General features: G+C 47.8%; 1 protein-coding gene across 2 annotated transcripts in view; it reads left to right on the forward strand.

Moving 5' to 3' along the window:
* The window catches only part of LOC137622311 (exocyst complex component 4-like), an 84960-nt gene extending 70114 nt beyond the window's left edge, over nucleotides 1–14846 (forward strand). For both annotated transcript variants that reach the window (XM_068352878.1, XM_068352879.1), the window contains exons 17-19: nucleotides 10444–10608; nucleotides 11104–11310; nucleotides 12734–14846. In XM_068352878.1, the coding sequence (XP_068208979.1) occupies nucleotides 10444–10608; nucleotides 11104–11310; nucleotides 12734–12901 (540 nt within the window). In that variant the 3' untranslated portion in view covers nucleotides 12902–14846. The remainder of the gene's footprint in view (nucleotides 1–10443; nucleotides 10609–11103; nucleotides 11311–12733) is intronic.
* The last annotated feature ends 6913 nt before the right edge of the window (nucleotides 14847–21759 follow it).

Genomic DNA, 21759 nt, shown 5'->3' on the forward strand with positions numbered 1-21759 from the left:
CATAGCAGGTTTGTTTCCCCAGAGAACTCTCCCTGCCTTCCTCTGGGCCGCTCAGGTGCAGGCTTCCGCCTCCTCTGCTGTTTGGAGGGCTGGTCAACTCCGGTAGGCTCGGGTTCGACCTTCTTCAGCGCCGGGACAAGCTTCCGGATGCTTACCATGAGTGTGGGCTCATGGTATTTTGCTTGGAGCCTTCTCTTCCTCTGCCTCAACATCTGGAGTATCTGGCCATGATATTGAGTCAACGGCCTTACCACGTTGGAAACCCCGCTTCTCGTCCGTCCAGCGAGGTTAAGCAACGTCGGTACTTGGATGGGTGACCACCTGGGGACGCCAGATTCTGTTACCACATCCTCCGAGCCTTCCTTTCGGTTGACTGTGGCAAGACTGAGGAGAGTCGCAGTACCTGTTCTCAGTCAAGCAGAGCTTTCAGCCCTACCTTGGAACGTATCCTAGTTCTCCTTTCCTCTTTGACCCGTCTGTAGTCCGAACGGTCGCCTCAGGATAAGTTCCATGTGGGGCGATCCAAGTTCCGGTGGCTTCAGGCAATGTTTAACCGGACTCCCTGGCCCTATGGGACCAGCGGAACTATTAGACCTGCAATGGGTGTTGACCTATGGAGCCTCTTGATGGTAGTGGATATTCTCGTCCTTTCCCCACATTCTTGATGCGGTTCTCGGACTCGTCAAAGGAAAGGGGGGGGGGGGCATGTTCCGGTCCAGGCCTATGGTCAAGACCTGAAGGATACCTCTCCATCATTCAGGCAGGCTTAGGGGCCTTAGTCTGGCCCCTCTTCAGATCCTACAGCTCCTGCCGAGTCGCCCCGTTGCGCGTCGACTTCATTCTAACCAGCAGGGGACGCATTTTCACACCTTCACATCTTGCAGTAGAGATACCGGGATGATTGAGATTCTCTCAATACCACCATCGGCTCTCTCATTCCAGGCAGGGGAATGTTTCTCTCAGACTATCTGAGCAGAGCCTCGTAGAGAGAGTGTACCTGGGGGTCTTTGACCTTGGGTAACCAGCAAGTGCTGGTCTGGGGGACCTGATCGTGACAGCTTGGAACCTCAAGCTTCCGCTATTCTTCCCCCCCCAGTCTCAGACCCCGAGACTCTGGCAAGATGCATTCCGGTGATGGTGGGACAACTTCGACGCCTGCGTCTTCCCTCCTTTTTGTCTGTGGACAATGGGTCTCAACAAGACCAGGTTGTCTGTCAACCTTTCAATGGGAGAGCTCCACTGGGACAATGCGCAGAACGGTTTCTGGACCCTCTGCTTCCCCTGACGGAACTCCCGGGAGAGCTTCTCCCACGGCGCAGACTACTCAAGCAACCACACTGCGACATCTCTCCCGAACCGGGGCGTCGCTTCGGCTTCATGCCTGGAGACACTACGCTTCCTCCTCAAGAAGAGACAACCCGCTACAGTCGCGGGACGGAGGTCGCGTCATCTGCGATAGTCATCCACAGGGGTCTCCCAGGCAAAGTGAAGAGTCTAAGGTGGTTGGTGCCGTGGGAGATATACCTCTTCCCTTGAGGCCTCTTCTCCAGCAATAACGGTCTTATTGCCTTTCGGCGGGAGGAAACTCCTTTCCGCTCTCGGCAATGAAGCCTGTCGCTCAGCCTTTCCCTGACCTTCAGGCTTAAAGGAATAACTTTTTCCTGCCCGCTGGATCTATCCTCGCTCATGCGAAGCTACGATTGTCCCTGCCCTAGTCGGAGGAAGACCTCCAACTTGGAGCATGGCTCGGACTTTTAGTCCTTCAAGAGATCTTCTCAAGACCCTTTACGACAGGCCTCGGATTGTATTCCGCCTTGGGTCTTCTGCTCACTCTGGCCACGGCCAGTGTGTAAGCAATCTTCTTGGTCTCTTACTACTCCCCCCTTTCTAAGGAAGAGGGGAAGGCAACATTCAGGCTCGCTCCTGAGTTGTTGGCTAGACTCAGAATCTGAGGGTCCCGGCCCTTCGGTCCGATTCATTCAAGATTTCGAGTCTCCATTCTGTATCTGATGTCCCAAGACCTTCTCTTTCTTGCCAGTAAAGGAATCGAGAGGTTAGCGCTGGGAACAGCTGCAGTTTGTCCTCAGTTGCAGCCGATTTGGGAGCACAAGGAGGACATGGGGGAGAGTCACCAGTATACCTCTTCAGCCCGGACTCAAGGACATTCATCTCGACCTGTCTCCAGACCCTCCCCCGTCGCGTCGCCCTACAGCACGATGTTGGATACATCGCAACGTCCCTCGCCTTCGAGTAATACTACTCTGTGACGCAGGTGCTACAAGCTGGAGTCTGGAAGCGTCTAATGACCTTCGCAGCCCGCTTCCTGCAGGGCGTGACCCACAGGAGTCTCGATACGTTTTCTATCGCTCTGTGGTGGCTACACAACAGCTGGTCTAACCTCAGGCTCCTTTTTGGACAGGTAGCAGAAGGTTGAGGGCATTGTTATCAGGTTTTAGTCTGCATGAACGAAAGAAGTATGTCTGGCCCTTACTTCTTTCTTCATCATCCCCTCTACGGGGAAGCAGCATCCTGGTCTCTGCATAGCTGACCTCGAACCTCTGCAGGTAAACCATGCTTCCTTGTGTTCCGAGTATTGAGTCAATACTGTCGCGTCCCCCATACCCTGACGAGGTGGTATTGGGAACGTCCTAACCCAGAGTTCCTTCTGGAACTCCAGGTCAACTGCCTAGGACGGGTCACACTTCTTCCTTCACACACAAGCTTACGTAGGCCACATGGTTCCTTGCAGAGCAAGGAACTTGTGAGGTGCAGGGACTCCTTTTCTCGAGTGCGACTCACTCGGATTCTGAGTCCCCGGGTAAAGCCAAAGCCAGTATGGCTGGGGACTTTCCACCCTTCCTAAGGGGTAAGTCACCCTTTGTAAATAGCGTGGTTTGTATTTCGGTTACGGAACAAATGACAAATTCGAAGATAATTTGTATTTTTCCTAACCATACAAACCTTAGCTATTTACACATATTTGCCCGCCAGCCCTGTCCCCCAAGACAAGTCCTACCTCTAAGTGAAAGTGAGTATTCACCTGTGTGTGAGGGGGAGGAGGGGTAGCTAGCTACCACTCCCCTACCCCCCCGCTAACTAGCGCGGGGGTAATACACCCTCGTTAAATTCTAATGGCTCGCCATTTCAGCTACGCTAAAAGGTAACCCTTTGTAAATAGCTAAGGTTTGTATGGTTAGGAAAAATACAAATTATCTTCGAATTTGTCATGTTCTTTTCCCTCGGGGTTCCTCTTCGGAGTTCCCCCGGGGGAATGAATGTTAACTAATTATTTATTTTATTTTCACAGTTAGCTATCTAGTTTTTTGTTTGCCTAATGCGCCAACGAAGTAGAGCTGTCTTGTTTGGGCCTGGGGAGTCTGCTGTTGCCGCCTCCTCTCTAGTTCTTCATCATGGGGATGTTCCCTTCTCCTAGAAGTTCTCCCGTGACAGCTGTCAGCTCTTTAGTTCATTTAGAGCGCTCAGGAGGTTCGCCTCCATGGGTGGGTAACTTCCCTTCCGAAGGAGGTTCCCTTCCGAAGGAGGTTCCCTTCCCAGGTATGAGTTTTTTTCCCCTTCAAGGGGGAGGAACTTCTCTTACCTTAATAATGCCTGGTTGGTTTCCTGGTCCTCGGGCGGTTATGCTCTTGGTGCTGAGCGACCGCTTTTGTAACCATGCTCAAGGGGCTGAGCGGTTGCAAGGCCGGACCATGGAATTCCTGCAACTATGCTCTTGGTGCTGAGCGGTCTCACGTGCAGCTACGCTCAAGGGGCTGAGCAGCTGCAGGAGCTCCTCTTCGGAGGGTTGCTCTTTATAGGTCAGCTTGCTGATCCAACGGCCCTAAGGGGGCCCTTTATCAGTTCTTCTTGTCTCTGCTACGAAGTGTTCACCTCTCTCGTTCGCGAGAGAGGACACTCATAGAGACTCCTCTTCGGAGGACTCCTCCTGCTGTTGTTGCTGCTGATGTTGCTGAAGGCTCAGTTCCCCCCTCCGAGCATCCTTCGAGGGGACAGCTGAGTCCAACGGTCTCTCCTGCGAGTGCCTCTCCCCCTCGGGGGAGTTCACTAACAGAGACTCCTCTTCGGAGGACTGATGATGGTGCTCCTGTCCGTGGTCGTCTTCATCTTCAGCCCCCCAGAGGATCCTCCTCGACGAGAACAGACAGTTGCAGCTGCTTCGCTAGACCTTTCGGCAGATCGTTTGAGATCTCCGACACCTGCCAGACCTTCTTGTCTTCCATCTCCGTTCTTGGACGCAGATGCGCAGTGGGCGCCACTTCACCCCGTTTTCCAACGGGCACCAGTCCCTTCGGGGCAAAGGGCTTATCTCACAATGTGAGTAAGTCCCTTTAGTGCTAGGTTTTTACCTGTGCAACCTCGTTCTCCGCGCGCGGTAGTTCGCAACCGCTCTCCTGCTGTGGACCAGACTTCTGCTGAATCAACATTCCAGCGATCTCCTATAGCTGAGTCTCGCCGTAGATCTCCTGATCGTCAGCGCGCCCTTTTCTGATGTGCGCAATGCGCGCCAATGTTTGCCCTCGCGCCCACGATCTCCGGATCTGGGGGCAAGCAAGGAGATTATTCCTTCGCCTCCACGCCGACAATCTCCTGCGCTCCCTCAGAGCTCACCATCTCCTGTGCGCACTTCCAGACTTGAACGAGTCTCTGCGCGCCCACGAGAAGTCTCCTGTGCCCGCCCACGAGCATTCGCCCTTGCACGCAACCTCACCATCTGGTTCTGCACCCTCGCTGATATCTTCTGGCCGCGCAACTGCGCGCCAACTATCTCCCCGGTTCCTGCCTTGTTGCGCGCCAACAATCTCCCCGGTTACTGCCTTGTTGCGCGCAGTTCAGGAGGTTCCTACGCTAGTGCACAGGCGCTTACAGGTTCCTCTGGACTCGCAGCGCCCTTCTGGAGTTTTGCGCGAAGCGCGCCCACGCGCAGTCCCAGTCCCAGCGCCAACACGCCAGCACGCTTCCACATCACAGCGCGCCGCCCAGGAGGCGCCTAAGCTAGCGAACAGGCGCTCACAGGCACCCCAGGTCTCTCCTTACGCGCCAGCGATCTCCTAAGCGCCCGCGTGAGTCTTCGCCTGCGCCCAAGCGTTTTTCAACGTGCCAACGCGCCCACGCTTCAGTTTGCCGTAGGTCTCCTACGCGGCCAAGCGTTAACTCTCCTGTACGTGATCGGTCGCTACGCGCCATCGCTCGCCAACGCGCCATCGCCCGCCAACGAGCTATCGCGCCCCAAAACGCGCCATCACTCGCTTATGCGCCATCGGTCTCCCGGCCGCCAGCGCTCGCCCTTACAACCTCGCGCCCACTCGCCCGCGCGCATGCGCACCCACGTTCGCCCCCGCGCGAACCAACGAGTTTACCATCGCGCGAGCGCCAGCACGATTTCGTCCGCGATTCCCGTCAGGTTTCGCAACACAGGCAACCTGGCGAGTCTTCTGGAGCGCGTGTTTCCAGATCATCGTCGTCACGATCTCCACCCCGTAAACGCAGAGCAGCGCACGTGCAGGAGCAGGAAGAAGCTTCAGAGAGATCTAGGCAACATTCTTCTCCTTCTTTTCAGGCAGGCCTCATCATCTCTACTCCTCAGGATCACCCGATCCCCTTCCCTCCAGCGGGAGTCGCTGACACTGCGGCTGTCAGCCGTCAGCAGAGGAGGTACTGTACTTCGAGATTATGGGGGAGCCTGGTTTAGCTCTGCCCCTCCACCATTCCGGGGAAGGGCTTACCAGGGAAATTTCCCTCGAGAACTCTCCGCCCGGCAGGTGTCATTCTCGGCTTCGGAGATCTTGAGCCAGGTGAAGGCCGCAAAGTGCACCATGCAGGCTACTTCGTGGCTGGTCGTCTGGCTTGGATCTCTGGACATCCTGTTGTGATCCGAGGACTTGTCCAAGGAGAGCACTAGGAAGACCATGGAAACTTGCCTCCTCTCGGGCACGAGCACCATCGATTCCCGGCTCACCAAGTTTCGAACTTGTGGGTAAACTCGATGTTGAAGCATTGAGATGCAGTGACTGAGAGATTCCTCTCGAAAATCCCAACCGTGGATGTCGGCAAGCTCAGACACTCTTCCATCCTTGGAAAGAGCTTGTTTGAGCCCAAGGATGTGGGACGGACAGCTGAGAGGTAGAGGAAATCGAATCACGATTAGCCCCTCCAAAGGCGCTTACATCCAGATCCTACAAGTCTCAGCGCCTCAACAACAACAGCCTCGTCAGCCTAGGACATCGGAACCGGCTCCGGCGGCAAAGACAAAGGTGTCTAAACAGCAGCTCCCTCCTGTCATGGACAAGAAGGACGGGATGTCCTCCTGGGGAGGCAATAATCCTAGAGGGAGCGGCCGAGGCCGCAAACGCTAGGATTGGCAACCCCCCTGCCCCCCAGTGGGGGGATGCCTAAAGTTGCGCGTTCAGGTGGCAGCAACTCGGGGCCGATTCCTGCACGATCTCCGTGATCAGCCAAGGATATTGCGTCCCATTTATAATATCTCTACCTCCCCTGACAGCGAATCCAGTGTCGCTGAGCTCCTATGCCATGGGATCGGCAAAGGGGCTAGCCCTTCGAGCAGAATCCGAGACCATGCTCTAGAAAGATGCTCTCCATAAGGTCGTCGACGGCTCCCCCCGGCTTTTTCAGTCGACTCTTTCTTGTAAAGAAGTCATCTGAAGGCTGGAGACCCGTCATCAGCTCTGAACAAGTTTGTCGAACAAACTTCGTTCAGCGTGGAACAGCAGAGTCGATCAGACTTGTAGTGAGACCACAAGACTTCAGGTGCACTCTGGATCTGAAGTACGGGTTCTTCCAGATCCCAATCCATCCGTCTTCCAGGAAGTACTTGAGATTCAGCCTAGACAACAAGGTCTACCAGTTCAAGGTGCTGTGTTTCGATCTCTCCACAGCACCGCAGGTGTTCGCCAGAATGTTCACCCTGATATCTTCGTGGCCACACAGGATCGGCATCCGTCCCCTTCTCTATCTGGACGACTGGCTAACCCCGGCAGTCTCGGAATCGACCCTTCTTCGACACCGAGACAAGCCTCTGGGACTTTGCCAAGATCTAGGGATCATGGCAAATCTAGAGAAGTCTTCTCTCCTTCCATCCCAACAACTGGGATATTTAGGCAGGATATTAGACACCAATCTCCCAAAGCCTTCCCATCAGACGACAGGATAGCAAGGCTGAGGAGAGTCGCAGAACCTTTCCTCAGACGAGGAGATCTTCCAGCCCAATCTTGGTTACGTCTCCTAGGTCACCTTTCCTCCCTGACCCGTCTAGTTACAAACGGCCGCCTCAGGATGAGATCCCTGCAATGGTGGCTCAAGTCCCGGTGGAACCTAGGCAACGATTCCCCGGACACACTGGTCCCTATGGGACCTGTGGAACGAATGGACCCGCAGTGGTGGTTGACCTACAGGAACCTTTGAAAGGGAGTGGATCTTCTCGTCCTTCCCCCGCATTTGATGGTGTTCTCGGACGCGTCAAAAGAGGGGGTGGGGGGGTGGGGGGGGGGGCACGTTCTGAACCAAAGGATCTCAGGCTTTGGTCAGAATCAGAAGGTACCTTCACATCAATCTGCTAGGAATGAAGGCCGTATATCTGGCCCTTCAACAGTTCCAACAATTCCTGGCGGGTCGCTCCGTGAGCGACAACACTGAGGTGGTGGCTTATTTCAACAAGCAGCAAGGTACCTTTTCATAACAGCTCTCCCATCTTGCAGTAGAGATACTGAGATGAACCGATTCCACTCAATACCACTATCGGCTCGCTTCATTCCGGGCAAAGGAATGTGCTCTCTGACAGTCTGAGCAGAGCCTCGCCGATAGTGAGTACCGAGTGGTCTTTGGACCCTCTAGTAGCCAACAAAGTCCTGACTTTGTGGACCTGTTCGCGACAGCCTTGAACTTCAAGCTGCCGCTGTACTACTCCCCAGTCCCGGTCCCCAAGGCACTCTGGCAAGATGCCTTCCTACAACGGTGGGACAACATCGACGTCTACGCCTTCCCACTGTTTTGTCTGGTGAGAAGGGTGCTCAACAAGACCAGACTATCGGTCAACCTGTCGATGACTCTGATAGCTCCGCTACGGCATCATGCAGAGTGGTTCCAGGACCTTCTGCATCCCCTGACGGAACTCCCGAGAGAGCTTCCCCCACGACACGAGCTACTCAAGCAACCACACTGCAACATCTACCTCAAAGCTGTAACATCGCTTCGGCTTCACGCCTGGAGACTATCCAGCATCCCCTCGCAGAAAGAGGCGTTCCGCAACAAGTTGCATAGCGGATGTCTCAACACCTGCGAAAGTCATCCGCAGGGGTCTACCAGGCGAAGTGGAGAGTCTTCTGTGGATTGGTGTCGTGGGAGAGGTATCTCCCCCCTTGATGCCACTATTCCAGCAATAGCGGAATTATTGTATACAGTACCTGCGGGAGGAAATGCGCCTTTCGCTCTCAGCGGTGAAAGCCTATTGCTCAGCCTTAAGCCTGGCCTGCAAGCTGTAAGGAATAGACATTTCCTCCTCGCTGGATCTTTCTTCGCTCATACGAAGCTACGAACTTTACCTACCCCCAGTCGAAAGTGAGTCCTACTCCATGGAACATGGTTCTGGTTCTTAGGGCTCTCAAGAGACCTCCTTGCGAATCTCCACGCCAGGCATCTGATCGTCTCCTGACTTGGAAGACAGTGCTCCTGTTCGCTCCGGCCTCGGCCAAGCGTGCCAGCGAACTTCATGGTCTCTCGTACGACGTCGCCCATTTAAGAGGAGAGGGGGAAGTAACGTTCAGGTTCGTCCCTGAGTTGGTTACTAGACTCAAAATCTTGGAGCCCGGACCCTCGGTTCGACTCCTTCAGGATTTCGAGTCTCCGTTCTGTAACAGATGACCCAGACCATCTCCTACTATGTCCAGTAAGGAGTCGGAGGTGTTATCTTGAAGAACAGCTGCAGTTCGTCCTCATGTGCAAGCCCTGTTTGGGAGCACAGGAAGGACGGAGAGGAGGGTCACCAAGAATACCTTTTCAGTCTGGATTCGAAGGGTCATCCATCACGCCCTGAATCCAGACCCTCCTCGGTCACGTCACCTTGAGCACACGACGTCAGAGGCATCGCAACGTCCCTGGCCTTGAAGAGGAACTACTCTGTGACACAAGTGCTACAAGCTGGAGTCTGGAAGCGTTAAACGACCTTCACAGCCCACTACCTGCAGGACGTAACCCACAGGAGCTTCGATAAGTTTTCTATCGGCCCTGTGGTGGCTACACAACAGCTGGTCTAACCTCAGGCTCCTTAATGGACAGGTAGCAGAAGGTTGAGGGCATTGTTACCCGGTTTTACACTGCATGAATGAAAGAAGTATGTCTGGCCCTTACTTCTTTCTTCATCCTCCCCTCTCTTGGGGAAAGCAGCATCCTGGGTTCTCTGCATAGCTGACCTCAAACCTCTGCAGGTAAACCATGCTTCCTTGTGTTCCTAGTATTAAGATAATACTGTCACGTCCTCCATACCCTGACGAGGTGGTATTGGGAACGTCCTAGCCTAAAATTCCATCTAAGGGACTTCAGGTCAACTTCCTAGGACAAGTCACACTTCATCCCTCCACACACGAGCTTATGTAGGCCGCACGTTCTTTGCGGAGTAAGGAACTTGCGAGGTGCAGGGACTCTTTTTCTCAAGTGCTGCTCACTCGGATTCTGAGCCCCCGGGCAAAGCCAAAGCCAGTAAGGCTGGGACTTTCCACCCTTCCTAAGGGGTAAGTCACCCCATGTAAATAGTGTGGTTTGTATTTCGGTTACGGAACAAATGACAAATTCGGAGATAATTTGTATTTTTCCTAACCATACAAACCTTAGCTATTTACACATATTTGCCCGCCAGCCCTGTCCCCCAAGGCAAGTCCTACCTCTAAGCGAAGTGAATCAGTTCACCGGTGTGTAAGGGGGGAGGGGTAGCTAGCTACCCCTCTCCTACCCCCTCGCTAGCTAGCGAGAGGGTAGTTAACCCTCATTAAAAATCTAATGGCTCGCCATTTCAGCTACGCCGAAAGTAATACCCCATGTAAATAGCTAAGGTTTGTATGGTTAGAAAAAATACAAATTATCTCCGAATTTGTCATTTTCATGTGCATTGTATGTACTGTATGCATTAAAGAATTATTTGGACACTAAATTCTTTTTTGTACATGTATTTCTTGAAATCTATGTACTGTTTACCTATACTTTACAATAAAATGAAAATTGTATCAGTTTGTTTATGCTGAATAGATTTTGGGTAGTAATCTATGAGTGAATGATTTTTTTATAAATGGCTTAGCGTGCATGGGTAAAGTTTATGATACTGTATAATTTTTTTGCTAATTAGAAAAGTAAATTACTGTATTGTACTGCATTTATTGATATAATTAATCATAGGCATTCATCGAGCATTGCAATTTCCAGGTTCGCCTCCACTGTTTCTTTTATCTGTTGCCCATCGCAAGAGGAGGCAGCTTTGCATCTGGACTAGACTCGCAAGAACCAGACACAGAGGTACTGAAGTTGATCAAAGATCTCGCCACCATCGATGATGCTCTCACCAATACGTTGCATCCGAGGAAGTGCAAAGTAAGTTTTTCCTTTTTTGTTTTTATCATGTTCTTTCTGGAGATGGTAGACATGTGTCTGGATTCCCCTAGGGTCCATTTGAAAGATTTTCTTTTCAGTAGTAGAAAAGTAAGACTAAGACAGGAAGAAATTGGATACATTGGATGAGATGTAAAAAATAGAATGCAGTTCAGCCAATGGGCCAATTGAAAGTGTAACAGAACCTTTAATATTGCCTGTACAGCTGTTCATGGCACAAGACATACTAAGTTCTGTGATTATGGGAATTAGTTTTATCTACAATGACAAAATAATTTTGATTGACACATGGTTGTCGCATAATGTAAAGCCATAAAATCTTCCGAAATAGAAACTGAAAAGTGTTGATTATTCTAATGAAACTCAAGAATGAAAGGCCTTTGAATAGTAGAATTTTATTATAAATACCATCCTTAGATGTTCGTGCCTAGTGTCTCATTGTTTTTTTTTATCTTAATGCAAATCTTCTCTTTTCAGTACATTTTTGAAGGCTTAGGACCACTGATAGCCAACATCCTGATGACGTCCATCATTCACATTCGGCGTATTAATGAAAATGGGATAAAGAAAATGTGCAGAAACATTTTCAGCATCCAGCAACAACTCACGAACATAACCATGACCAGAGAACTGGCTTTGGATCAGGCACGGCAGTATTACGAAATGCTCTACCACACCCCGGAGGTTAGTCCACTTTTGTTCTTAAATGTAATCGATGTAGTTTATGCATGTCATGTTGTTATTGCAGCTTTTGTTTTTAGTAAAGTAGTTAAATGAGACTGCTAAGTTACATTTCTAGATCTAGGGTTCATTTGAAGGATATTTTTCTTGAAAGAGAAGTAGAAACTGGAGCCAGGTAAAGATAAAGAAGTTGGATAGTTAAGGGGAAAGAGACCAAAAGAATAGATGAAAAGCAAGAGACAAAAGTATATAAGTTGGGACCTTAGAAGAAACACTGCCAAGAACCTTTATTGCAGTGTCTCGAATGCGTTGCATGTGTAATGCGGAATGCCATGGGCATTACAGTACTCCCATACAGGAATAGTTTCAGATATGTTTTATTTTTTAAATAGACATCTGCTATGTAATTTATTGATATGAATGTTTTTTATTATTGGTTCAAGTGCTACCAAAATTTTTAAATGGAATAGAGAAACATTGTTTGTTTTGTTACTAATTTCTTAGTTGTCCCATTGACATATGTTTGTCGAAAAAGAAGGGTCTCCCTAGAAAGGGAAAAATCCACAGGGTCCATTGCATGTAAGGAGGCAATTGAATATCTGGTTTGAAGGTTCACATACTGTATTGTTTAACTTTACTGATGCTTGTCATTGAAAAATTTTTGTTGGATTTAGAAGCTTCCAATTAGACAGGCTTAATTTGTTTTGCTTTGTCTTAAGAATTTTCTAGTCAAAATACACTATATGTATGTATATTATTTACCTTTGCAATATCAATATTAAAATTTCATTGTCACGTAAATTTTAATGGAAAGAGTTTGTGAAAGTTGAAAATTCAAACTTTTCACAAAGGTTTCAGTACTGACAAGTTGAGTTGGAGTTTTAAAAGCATATACTGTAGTAAATGGGATGTAGGTGTTTTGAAAGCACATAATAAATGGGATTACATCATAATCATTAATGTAAAGTATTTTTTATAAACCCGTTTTTGATCATATCAAGCTGATGCATAGAATTTAGCAGATCAAAATTCTATCTGATGTAAATATCTGTTCAACGGTAATTTAACCCTTTTACCCCCAGGCTCTTTGGAAATTTCCAACCCTTAATCCCCAGGGGGTTATTTTTTCCCCAGCACATTTTGCAGTATATTTTTTTCAAATTACTCTAACAGCCTTAATTTTTGTCATAGAGAGGTCAGGTTGGTCTCATTCTCTTGGAAAATGCCTGAATTTTCTCAAAAAATTATCAAAAATATGAAAAAAAAAATTTTTTATACCATTTTTTTGCAAGGACGTACCGGTACGTCCATGGGGTAAAGGGATGGGTTTTGTGAAACGTACCAGTACGTCCTTTGGGGGTAAAAGGGTTAAGAGAGATGCCTTCCATGTACACAAATTAAAACCTGGACTTTCCGTTTTCTCCAGGAAATCCTAAATGCCATTATGAACCGAGGAAAACAGTTCTCGGAACTGGAATACATCAACGCCCTCCAGCTGTTGCACCGTTCCTCTCCCGGCAGTTCGCAGGAGGCGTTGCACAGTAGCCTGCAACGCTTGTCGGAGATATTGGGCGACGTTGGTGTGACGGTCTAGGCTCTTGTCTTTCGTGGGTCACGTTTAGCAAATATGTAAAAGGCACTTTTATGGTTGCTAGGAATAAGAAATTATGTACAGATAGAAAGATTTGTTATTCTTTATATTTAATCTTTAAAATGTATATATTGTATAATATACAATTATTTATGTAGATTACTGGTATTATTAGTAGTGTTTTAGTTGAGGTGAACTTCCCATTAATAATGAAAACTATAAGTTACATGATAATTCAGCTTTGTGAAATTGTGTATTGTTTTTGTTTAGAGTTACTGTTGATCATTCTTTAAAACTGTGTCCAATAAAATGTAATTGTTTCAAAAGTGATAATTAGAAATAGAAGAAGGGAATATGCTTTGAAGTTAATTTTCTTACTCTAAAGCAGCTACTTTCACTTTATTTTATTACATGATTTTTGTGCCATTAAATACTCACTACAATAGAAGTGTGTATAGTTACTTTGGGTTTGCATTGATGATTTTTTTTCCTCCCATCTTAGAAGCTGGTAAACTTGGTAAAAAAATTCACAACATGGTAAAGTATTTTTGTTGATTTCATCTCACATCTAGATAGACTTGACCTGTACTGAAAATCGAAGATAAGTAGTTTGTCGGAAAAGTATATGATCAGGAAATAGGAGGACAAAAACTGCCTTGAAAGGCTGGAAGATTCTTGCAAAGATGGATAGATGAAAACCTGAATTGGATGGAAATTCAAGCTTAAGATAGAAGAGGAAGAGTATGCATATCATGTCCCAAGAACATAAAAGCAAGATTTTGTTTAGCAACTTTTAGATTGTAACCAAACCATTTCTAGGCAACTGTTATTTCAGTTTATGGGTGGCTAGGTTTTTCTGTCTCGGTTGGTCTTAAGAAAAGAACCGCAAACCCTTTTAATTTGCAAGGGACAGTGCAATTGTTTGACATATTATAAGAGTCAAAGAAGACCAGGAATAGTTCTTAATTCTAGTGTTTCAAGGACTTCAGTGTTCAGACTTGCAGTACGGAAGAGACTTGAAGCTTTATTTAAATGTAATCGGCATCAAAAGAAAAAACATCTAATTTGTGTCCTAGAAAAATATAGTTTATTATCAATTATCTCTATGATATAGGATCTGAAATGTTGAAAGATAGAGATGTTTTGTACTTAGGATGAAGGATGTCAAAAAGCAGATTGTTACGAGACTACCACTAATGAAAAGGGATGTGGAATATTGAGTGAGAAAAACAGCTGTAGAATATGAAGTCAGAAAAGCAGATGAGGAATTATTGCACAGAGCAGTGGTAATGTGAAAATCAGTATGTTGAACTTTATTACTCAAAATTTGGATGCTAAAACACACCAGTGATAATGATGTCTTAAGTTGAGTGTTTGTTTTCCTTCAAAACTTGAGTTTCCATATGTAAATTTTCCCTTTTATTTTAGTAATGTTATTACTGACTGGACTGCATTTTTACGTACTGTATATGTTTCATACATTAAATTATCTGATAATAAACAATATTCATATAGGTTATTTTCACTTCCAAAATGTCTGCCCCAAAATTCTCTTGCTTAATATACATGATTTAATGTATTCAAATTCTTCATTGGTGCAGTATGAGAAAAATTTATGATAATGTTTTTACATATACAGTACATTGCATTATACATTATATTTACCTTTAGTAAAATAGAATTGTGTAATCTTTTACTATTTCATAATGTTATTTAAACATCTCAAATAGAATTTTCTGATGTAAAGCTGCATTCTTGTGTAACTTACTAGAATTTAAGAAATTCCATGTGTATATAATTTATCAAGAGGAGGTTTGCAGTTGTTAGACATGTATGTTATGAGATAACAAGATACTGTGATAAAAAAAAAAGATGACTTCCTTATAGAATCTGTTATGTGATCCCTCACCCCTTTATATATCTTCACAGACCAATAAAGCTCACATATACGGAACTCTTAGTTCTCCCTATCGCCTCTAGAATTTTAGCTTTAGAGTCGTCAAAATCGCTGAACTAACCTTTTTTTAGATTTATTAAATAGGTAATGAAAGTGGAGACGTCTATGTTACTGATGTCAGAACCCAATGAGGGCTATCGGTTATGAAGTGGCACACTGTTGACATTTCTTGAGGCTCCTTGTAGGAATTCTTTGTCCTTAAGTGATGTTTTCTGTTAATTTTATACCCATTCTTTTGGTGTCTTCTCACCTAGCTGTCCAAATTCTTTGATTTTACTTTGCTCCAATTTTTAGTTCCTATTAAGAACTGCTTCGGTAAGCCCTTCACATCTCAAAATTTGACTTGGTGGGTATGTTAAACTGCATTGCGATATATTATATATTTGAATACGGTACCTTTCATATCACAAGTAAAACAGCAAGTTTGAGCATTAGATATCAATTTACAAATGGTTTCAGGGCATGATACTATTCGCTCAATAACTTTGTCCCCCCATCTAATTGCCCTAGTTATTTCAGTTCTAAAATCTTACTATTTATTATCAATCACAATACTGTACCCTTAATACATACATACATATACCAAAGGCACTTCCCCCAATTTTGGGGGGTAGCCGACAACAACAAGAAACAAAACAAAAAGGGGACCTCTACTCTCTACGTTCCTCCAGCCTAACCAGGGACTCAGCCGAGTTCAGCTGGTACTGCTAGGGTGCCACAGCCCAACCTCCCACATTTCCACCACAGATGAAGCTTCATACTGCTGAGTCCCCTACTGCTGCTACCTCCGCGGTCATCTAAGGCACCGGAGGAAGCAGCAGGGCCTACCGGAACTGCGTCACAATCGCTCGCCATTCATTCCTATTTCTAGCACGCTCTCTTGCCTCTCTCACATCTATCCTCCTATCACCCAGAGCTTTCTTCACACCATCCATCCACCCAAACCTTGGCCTTCCTCTTGTACTTCTCCCATCAACTCTTGCATTCATCACCTTCTTTAGCAGACAGCCATTTTCCATTCTCTCAACATGGCCAAACCACCTCAACACATTCATATCCACTCTAGCCGCTAACTCATTTCTTACACCCGTTCTCACCCTCACCACTTCGTTCCTAACCCTATCTACTCGAGATACACCAGCCATACTCCTCAGACACTTCATCTCAAACACATTCAATTTCTGTCTCTCCATCACTTTCATTCCCCACAACTCCGATCCATACATCACAGTTGGTACAATCACTTTCTCATATAGAACTCTCTTTACATCCATGCCCAATCCTCTATTTTTTTTACTACTCCCTTAACTGCCCCCAACACTTTGCAACCTTCATTCACTCTCTGACGTACATCTGCTTCCACTCCACCATTTGCTGCAACAACAGACCCCAAGTACTTAAACTGATCCACCTCCTCAAGTAACTCTCCATTCAACATGACATTCAACCTTGCACCACCTTCCCTTCTCGTACATCTCATAACCTTACTCTTACCCACATTAACTCTCAACTTCCTTCTCTCACACACCCTTCCAAATTCTGTCAATAGTCGGTCAAGCTTCACTTCTGTGTCTGCTACCAGTACAGTATCATCCGCAAACAACAACTGATTTACCTCCCATTCATGATCATTCTCGCCTACCAGTTTTAATCCTCGTCCAAGCACTCTAGCATTCACCTCTCTCACCACTCCATCAACATACAAGTTAAACAACCACGGCGACATCACACATCCCTGTCTCAGCCCCACTCTCACCGGAAACCAATCGCTCACCTCATTTCCTATTCTAACACATGCTTTACTACCTGTGTAGAAACTTTTCACTGCTTGCAACAACCTTCCACCAACTCCATATAACCTCATCACATTCCACATTGCTTCCCTATCAACTCTATCATATGCTTTCTCCAGATCCATAAACGCAACATACACCTCCTTACCTTTTGCTAAATATTTCTCGCATATCTGCCTAACTGTAAAAATCTGATTCATACAACCCCTACCTCTTCTAAAACCACCCTGTACTTCCAAGATTGCATTCTCTGTTTTATCCTTAATCCTATTAATCAGTATTCTACCATACACTTTTCCAACTACACTCAACAAACTAATACCTCTTGAATTACAACACTCATGCACATCTCCCTTACCCTTATATAGTGGTACAATACATGCACAGACCCAATCTACTGGTACCATTGACAACACAAAACACACATTAAACAATCTCACCAACCATTCAAGTACAGTCACACCCCCTTCCTTCAACATCTCAGCTTTCACACCATCCATACCCGATGCTTTTCCTACTCTCGTTTCATCTAGTGCTCTCCTCACTTCCTCTATTGTAATCTCTCTCTCATTCTCATCTCCCATCACTGGCACCTCAACACCTGGAACCGCAATTATATCTGCCTCCCTATCATCCTCAACATTCAGCAAACTTTCAAAATATTCCGCCCACCTTTTCCTTGCCCCCTTAATATGTCATGTAAAACAACAAGTTTGAGGATTAGATTTATATTTACAAATGGTTTCAGGGCATCATACTATTTGGTCAATAACTTTGTCTCTCCATCCAGTTGTCCTAATTCTTTGAATTCTCAGTTTTCAATATTAAACTTACCCGGTGATCATATAGCTGTCAGCTCTGCTGCCCGACAGAAAAACCTAAGGACGAAATACGCCAGCGATCGCTATACAGGTGGGGGTGTACATCAACAGCGCCATCTGTCGAGCAGGTACTCAAGTACTCCATGTCAACACAGAACCAATTTTCTCTCTGTCGTGCCACCGGCAAGACCTACTAAATACGCTGTTGTTTTCTGGATTGATTTTCACGTTATTTGGTGAAGTATTCATTTCTGGTTATTAGCTATCACTGTGCAGAAGTTATCTTCAATACTTCCTTGCATTCTTTTATTGAATTTTGGATTATTTGTTGACGACTTGGATAGATTTTGAATTCCCCCCTTTGACTAATTCAAGATGTCTGACCCTTCTCAAGTCCCCAAGTACAGGAAGTGTAGCGCTAGGGACTGTTCAAGGCGTCTTCCGAAGGCCTCTATCGATCCGCACACCATTTGTTCCAATTGTAGGGGTAAAGCCTGTCAATTGGAAGATCGATGTGAGGAATGCGTTGGGCTTTCGGAATTCGATTTTCAAGAATTCCTGAAATATGCACGTAGGCTAGAGAAGGATAGAATCAGGAGGAGTTCGTCTCGCTCAGTAGATTTTTCCTCTCCCCATGCCCCACAACCTATTCCTTCCCCTGTAGTGGTTGCACCCGACCCCCCTGCTAGCTCTCATCAACCTTCGATGGCAGATATGATGCGTGCCATCCAGGCTCTGGGTGAGAGAGTCGAGTCATTGGCGAATGACCGCAATCAACTCATGGCTGACGTCAGGGAGTTGAAAGGTAAGAGTGCAGTGGGAAGTGAAGTGAGTGTTTGTGCAGTGAAAAGTGTCAGTGTTACGCATGAGGGTGCGTCTGTTCGTGCCTGTCGTCCTCCCAGTCCGGGACCTCTTGCAAGCTCCCAAGCCCAGGGGAGAAGCAATGTCGTACGACCAAAGGGTTCGACAGGCTTTAATCAGCGGACAGACGTTCCCTCCGTGGTTTCGGACGTATCTTGCCTAGATCGTCCCACCCACAAGAAGACGAGTGAGCCCGTTCTTTCCTCGTCTGCGGAAGAGGTTTCACGCCAGAAACGATGGACCAAGGTCTCACGGCCTCTTAAACGCAAGGTCCCTTCCGAGCAAGTCCAACGGCCCAGGTGTAGCCACTGGGTCAGTTCGGACTCGCTGCAGTCCTCCGACGACTGCACACCTCCTAAGAGAGGCAAAGTGGTACCGCAACAGGCAGTAACTCCGTCTGTTGCCGCACCAGCTGCTGTAGACCCTAAGTGGTCTTTGCTACAGTCTATGCAGACTCAGTTAGCTTCCTTTATGCAGGAGTATCGTGCGGAGAAGGTTGACGCTGCACCCGTTAGCCTACAACCTACCACGGTTGTGCGCCCAGCAGACGCTGAGGCTGTCTGCTCCCTCACTCCAGCTGTGAGAGCTCCTCCACCCATGCGCAGTCGACCCTGCCAGACGCATGTTGACGTTCACCGATGCACGGAACCCTCCGTTGACGTTCGTGTGCTACCACAACAACAGGAGGGTGGAGTTAAGTTGCCGTGTTTTGACGCGGTGCGTCAGCCTCCGCAACCCACGGTGGTCTCCGCTATCCGACCACAGTCAGGAGTAGACGCTTTGCGTCCCCACTCAGCTATGGTTGTTGCCAGTTCTCAGACTGACCAACAGTTGCATGACGTTGGGTCCAGTGCAGTCACGCATGCACCCGTGCTGCCGGACTCAGCCGTCCAGCTTTTACCTACTCCTTTGCCGCTTCCTCCTCAACATTCAGACGATGGACTCTCTGATGATGACGAAGCTGCACATCTTGACGACCAACACTCGGACATCGACGAACCCAAGACCACGCCTCCCTCCTTAGACTTTAGGAAAGTGCTTGCGCTGTTCAAGGATTTATATCCGGATCAGTTTGTGTCTGCAGCACCACGCTTGCCTCCCTCTGAGTTCGCTTTAGGCATGCAGTCAGCAGCACCTGCCTTTACGAAGCTCGTACTCGCGCGCTCGTCCAAGAGAGCTTTAAGGGTACTGGGAGAGTGGTTTCAGTCCAAAAAGCAACTTGGGAAGACAACCTTCATGTTTCCCCCGGCCAAGCTTGCTTCCAGATCTAGCGTCTGGTATGCCACGGGAGAAGTTCTCGGCTTGGGAGTTCCTGCCTCTGCCCAGGGCGACTTCTCAAGTCTGGTAGACTCTCCCCGCAGGCTGGCTATGAGACGCTCCAAGATTTGCTGGACTCCTTCGGATATGGACCATCTTATGAAAGGAGTTTTCCGTGCATTCGAAGTCTTTAACTTCTTGGACTGGTGTTTGGGAGCGTTGAGCAGGAAGACCTCCCCTTCTGATAAGGAAACTTCCATGCTCATTATGTCCTGCATGGACAAAGCCATACGGGATGGTTCTAGTGAGCTTGCGGCTTCTTTCGTGTCCGGGGTCCTCAAGAAGCGGGATCACCTTTGCTCCTTCTTGTCTGCTGGAGTCACCCCATGTCAAAAGTCGGAACTTATGTTTGCTCCGCTCTCGAAGTGTCTCTTCCCTGAAGAGTTGATCAAGGAGATTGCCGCCTCCTTGATCCAGAAAGACACTCATGACCTGGTGGCGTCATCCGCACGCAAAGCCACCCCTTTGCCATCCGTGCCTAGACCCAGGATGGACACTCCAGCGTCAAGGTTCATTCCGCCCTTTCGTGGCAGAGCCTCCAGCAGAGGAGGTGCTCGTGCCGAAAGTCAACGTGGGAGCAAGAAGAAGGGTTCCAAGTCCTCTAGAGGCAGAGTCTGACTGCCACCTTCTTCAGACAGCAGTGGGAGCCAGGCTCAAGAACTACTGGCAGGCCTGGGAGAACAGGGGCGCAGACGCACAGTCTGTGAAGTTACTCAGAGAGGGGTACAGGATTCCATTCTTGCGCAAGCCCCCTCTAGCAACAACTCCCATCGACCTCTCTCCCAGGTACAGAGAGGAGGACAAGAGGCTAGCTTTACAGCAAGAGGTGTCTCTCTTACTTCAAAAGGGAGCGGTAGTCATAGTCCGGGACCATCAATCCCCGGGCTTCTACAACCGTCTCTTCTTAGTGGCGAAGAAGACAGGAGGGTGGAGACCGGTGCTAGACGTCAGTGCTCTGAATGTCTTTGTCACAAAGCAGACGTTCACCATGGAGACGACAAAGTCGGTTCTAGCATCGGTCAGGAAGGAAGACTGGATGGTCTCGTTAGACCTAAAGGACGCTTACTTTCACGTCCCCATCCACCCAGATTCCCAACCTTTTCTAAGGTTCGTTTTCGGGAAGGTTGTATACCAGTTCCAAGCCCTGTGCTTTGGCCTAAGCACGGCACCTCTAGTTTTTACCAAACTGATGAGGAATATTGCCAAATTCCTGCATTTAGCAGACATCAGAGCCTCCCTCTATTTGGACGACTGGCTTTTAAGAGCTGCGTCAAGTCGTCGCTGTCTGGAGAATCTAAAGTGGACTCTGGATCTGACCGAGGAATTGGGTCTCCTGGTCAATATGGAAAAGTCCCAACTCGTCCCATCCCAAACTATAGTATACCTAGGAATGGAGATTCAGAGTCAAGCTTTTCGGGCTTTTCCGTCGGCCCCCAGAATCAGTCAAGCCCAAGAATGCATCCAGAACATGCTGAAGAAGGACCGATGTTCAGTCAGACAGTGGATGAGTCTGATAGGGACGCTTTCATCACTGGACCAGTTCATCGCGTTAGGGAGACTCCACCTCCGACCCCTTCAATTTCACCTAGCTGTTCACTGGAGAAAGGACAAGACGCTAAAAGCGGTCTCGGTTCCTATTTCCGAGAAGATGAAGTCTTCACTGACTTGGTGGAAGAACAACATTCTCCTCAGGGAGGGTCTGCCACTGGCTGTTCAGACCCCCGACCACCTTCTCTTCTCGGACGCATCGGACACGGGCTTGGGTGCGACATTGGACGGTCGGGAATGCTCGGGCACGTGGAATACGGATCAAAGAACGTTGCACATCAACTGCAAGGAGCTACTGGCAGTTCATCTGGCCTTGAGAAGCTTCAAGTCCCTCCTTCTAGGCAAGGTGGTGGAGGTGAACTCCGACAACACCACAGCCTTGGCGTACATCTCCAAGCAAGGAGGGACTCATTCGATGACGTTGTACGAGATCGCAAGGGACCTCCTCACCTGGTCAAGAGATCGAAACATATCCCTAGTAACGAGGTTCATTCAAGGCGACATGAATGTCATGGCAGACCGCCTCAGCCGGAAGGGTCAAATCATCCCAACAGAGTGGACCCT

Source organism: Palaemon carinicauda, chromosome 29 (genome assembly GCF_036898095.1).
Source record: "Palaemon carinicauda isolate YSFRI2023 chromosome 29, ASM3689809v2, whole genome shotgun sequence".
NCBI classification, from domain to species: domain Eukaryota; kingdom Metazoa; phylum Arthropoda; class Malacostraca; order Decapoda; family Palaemonidae; genus Palaemon; species Palaemon carinicauda.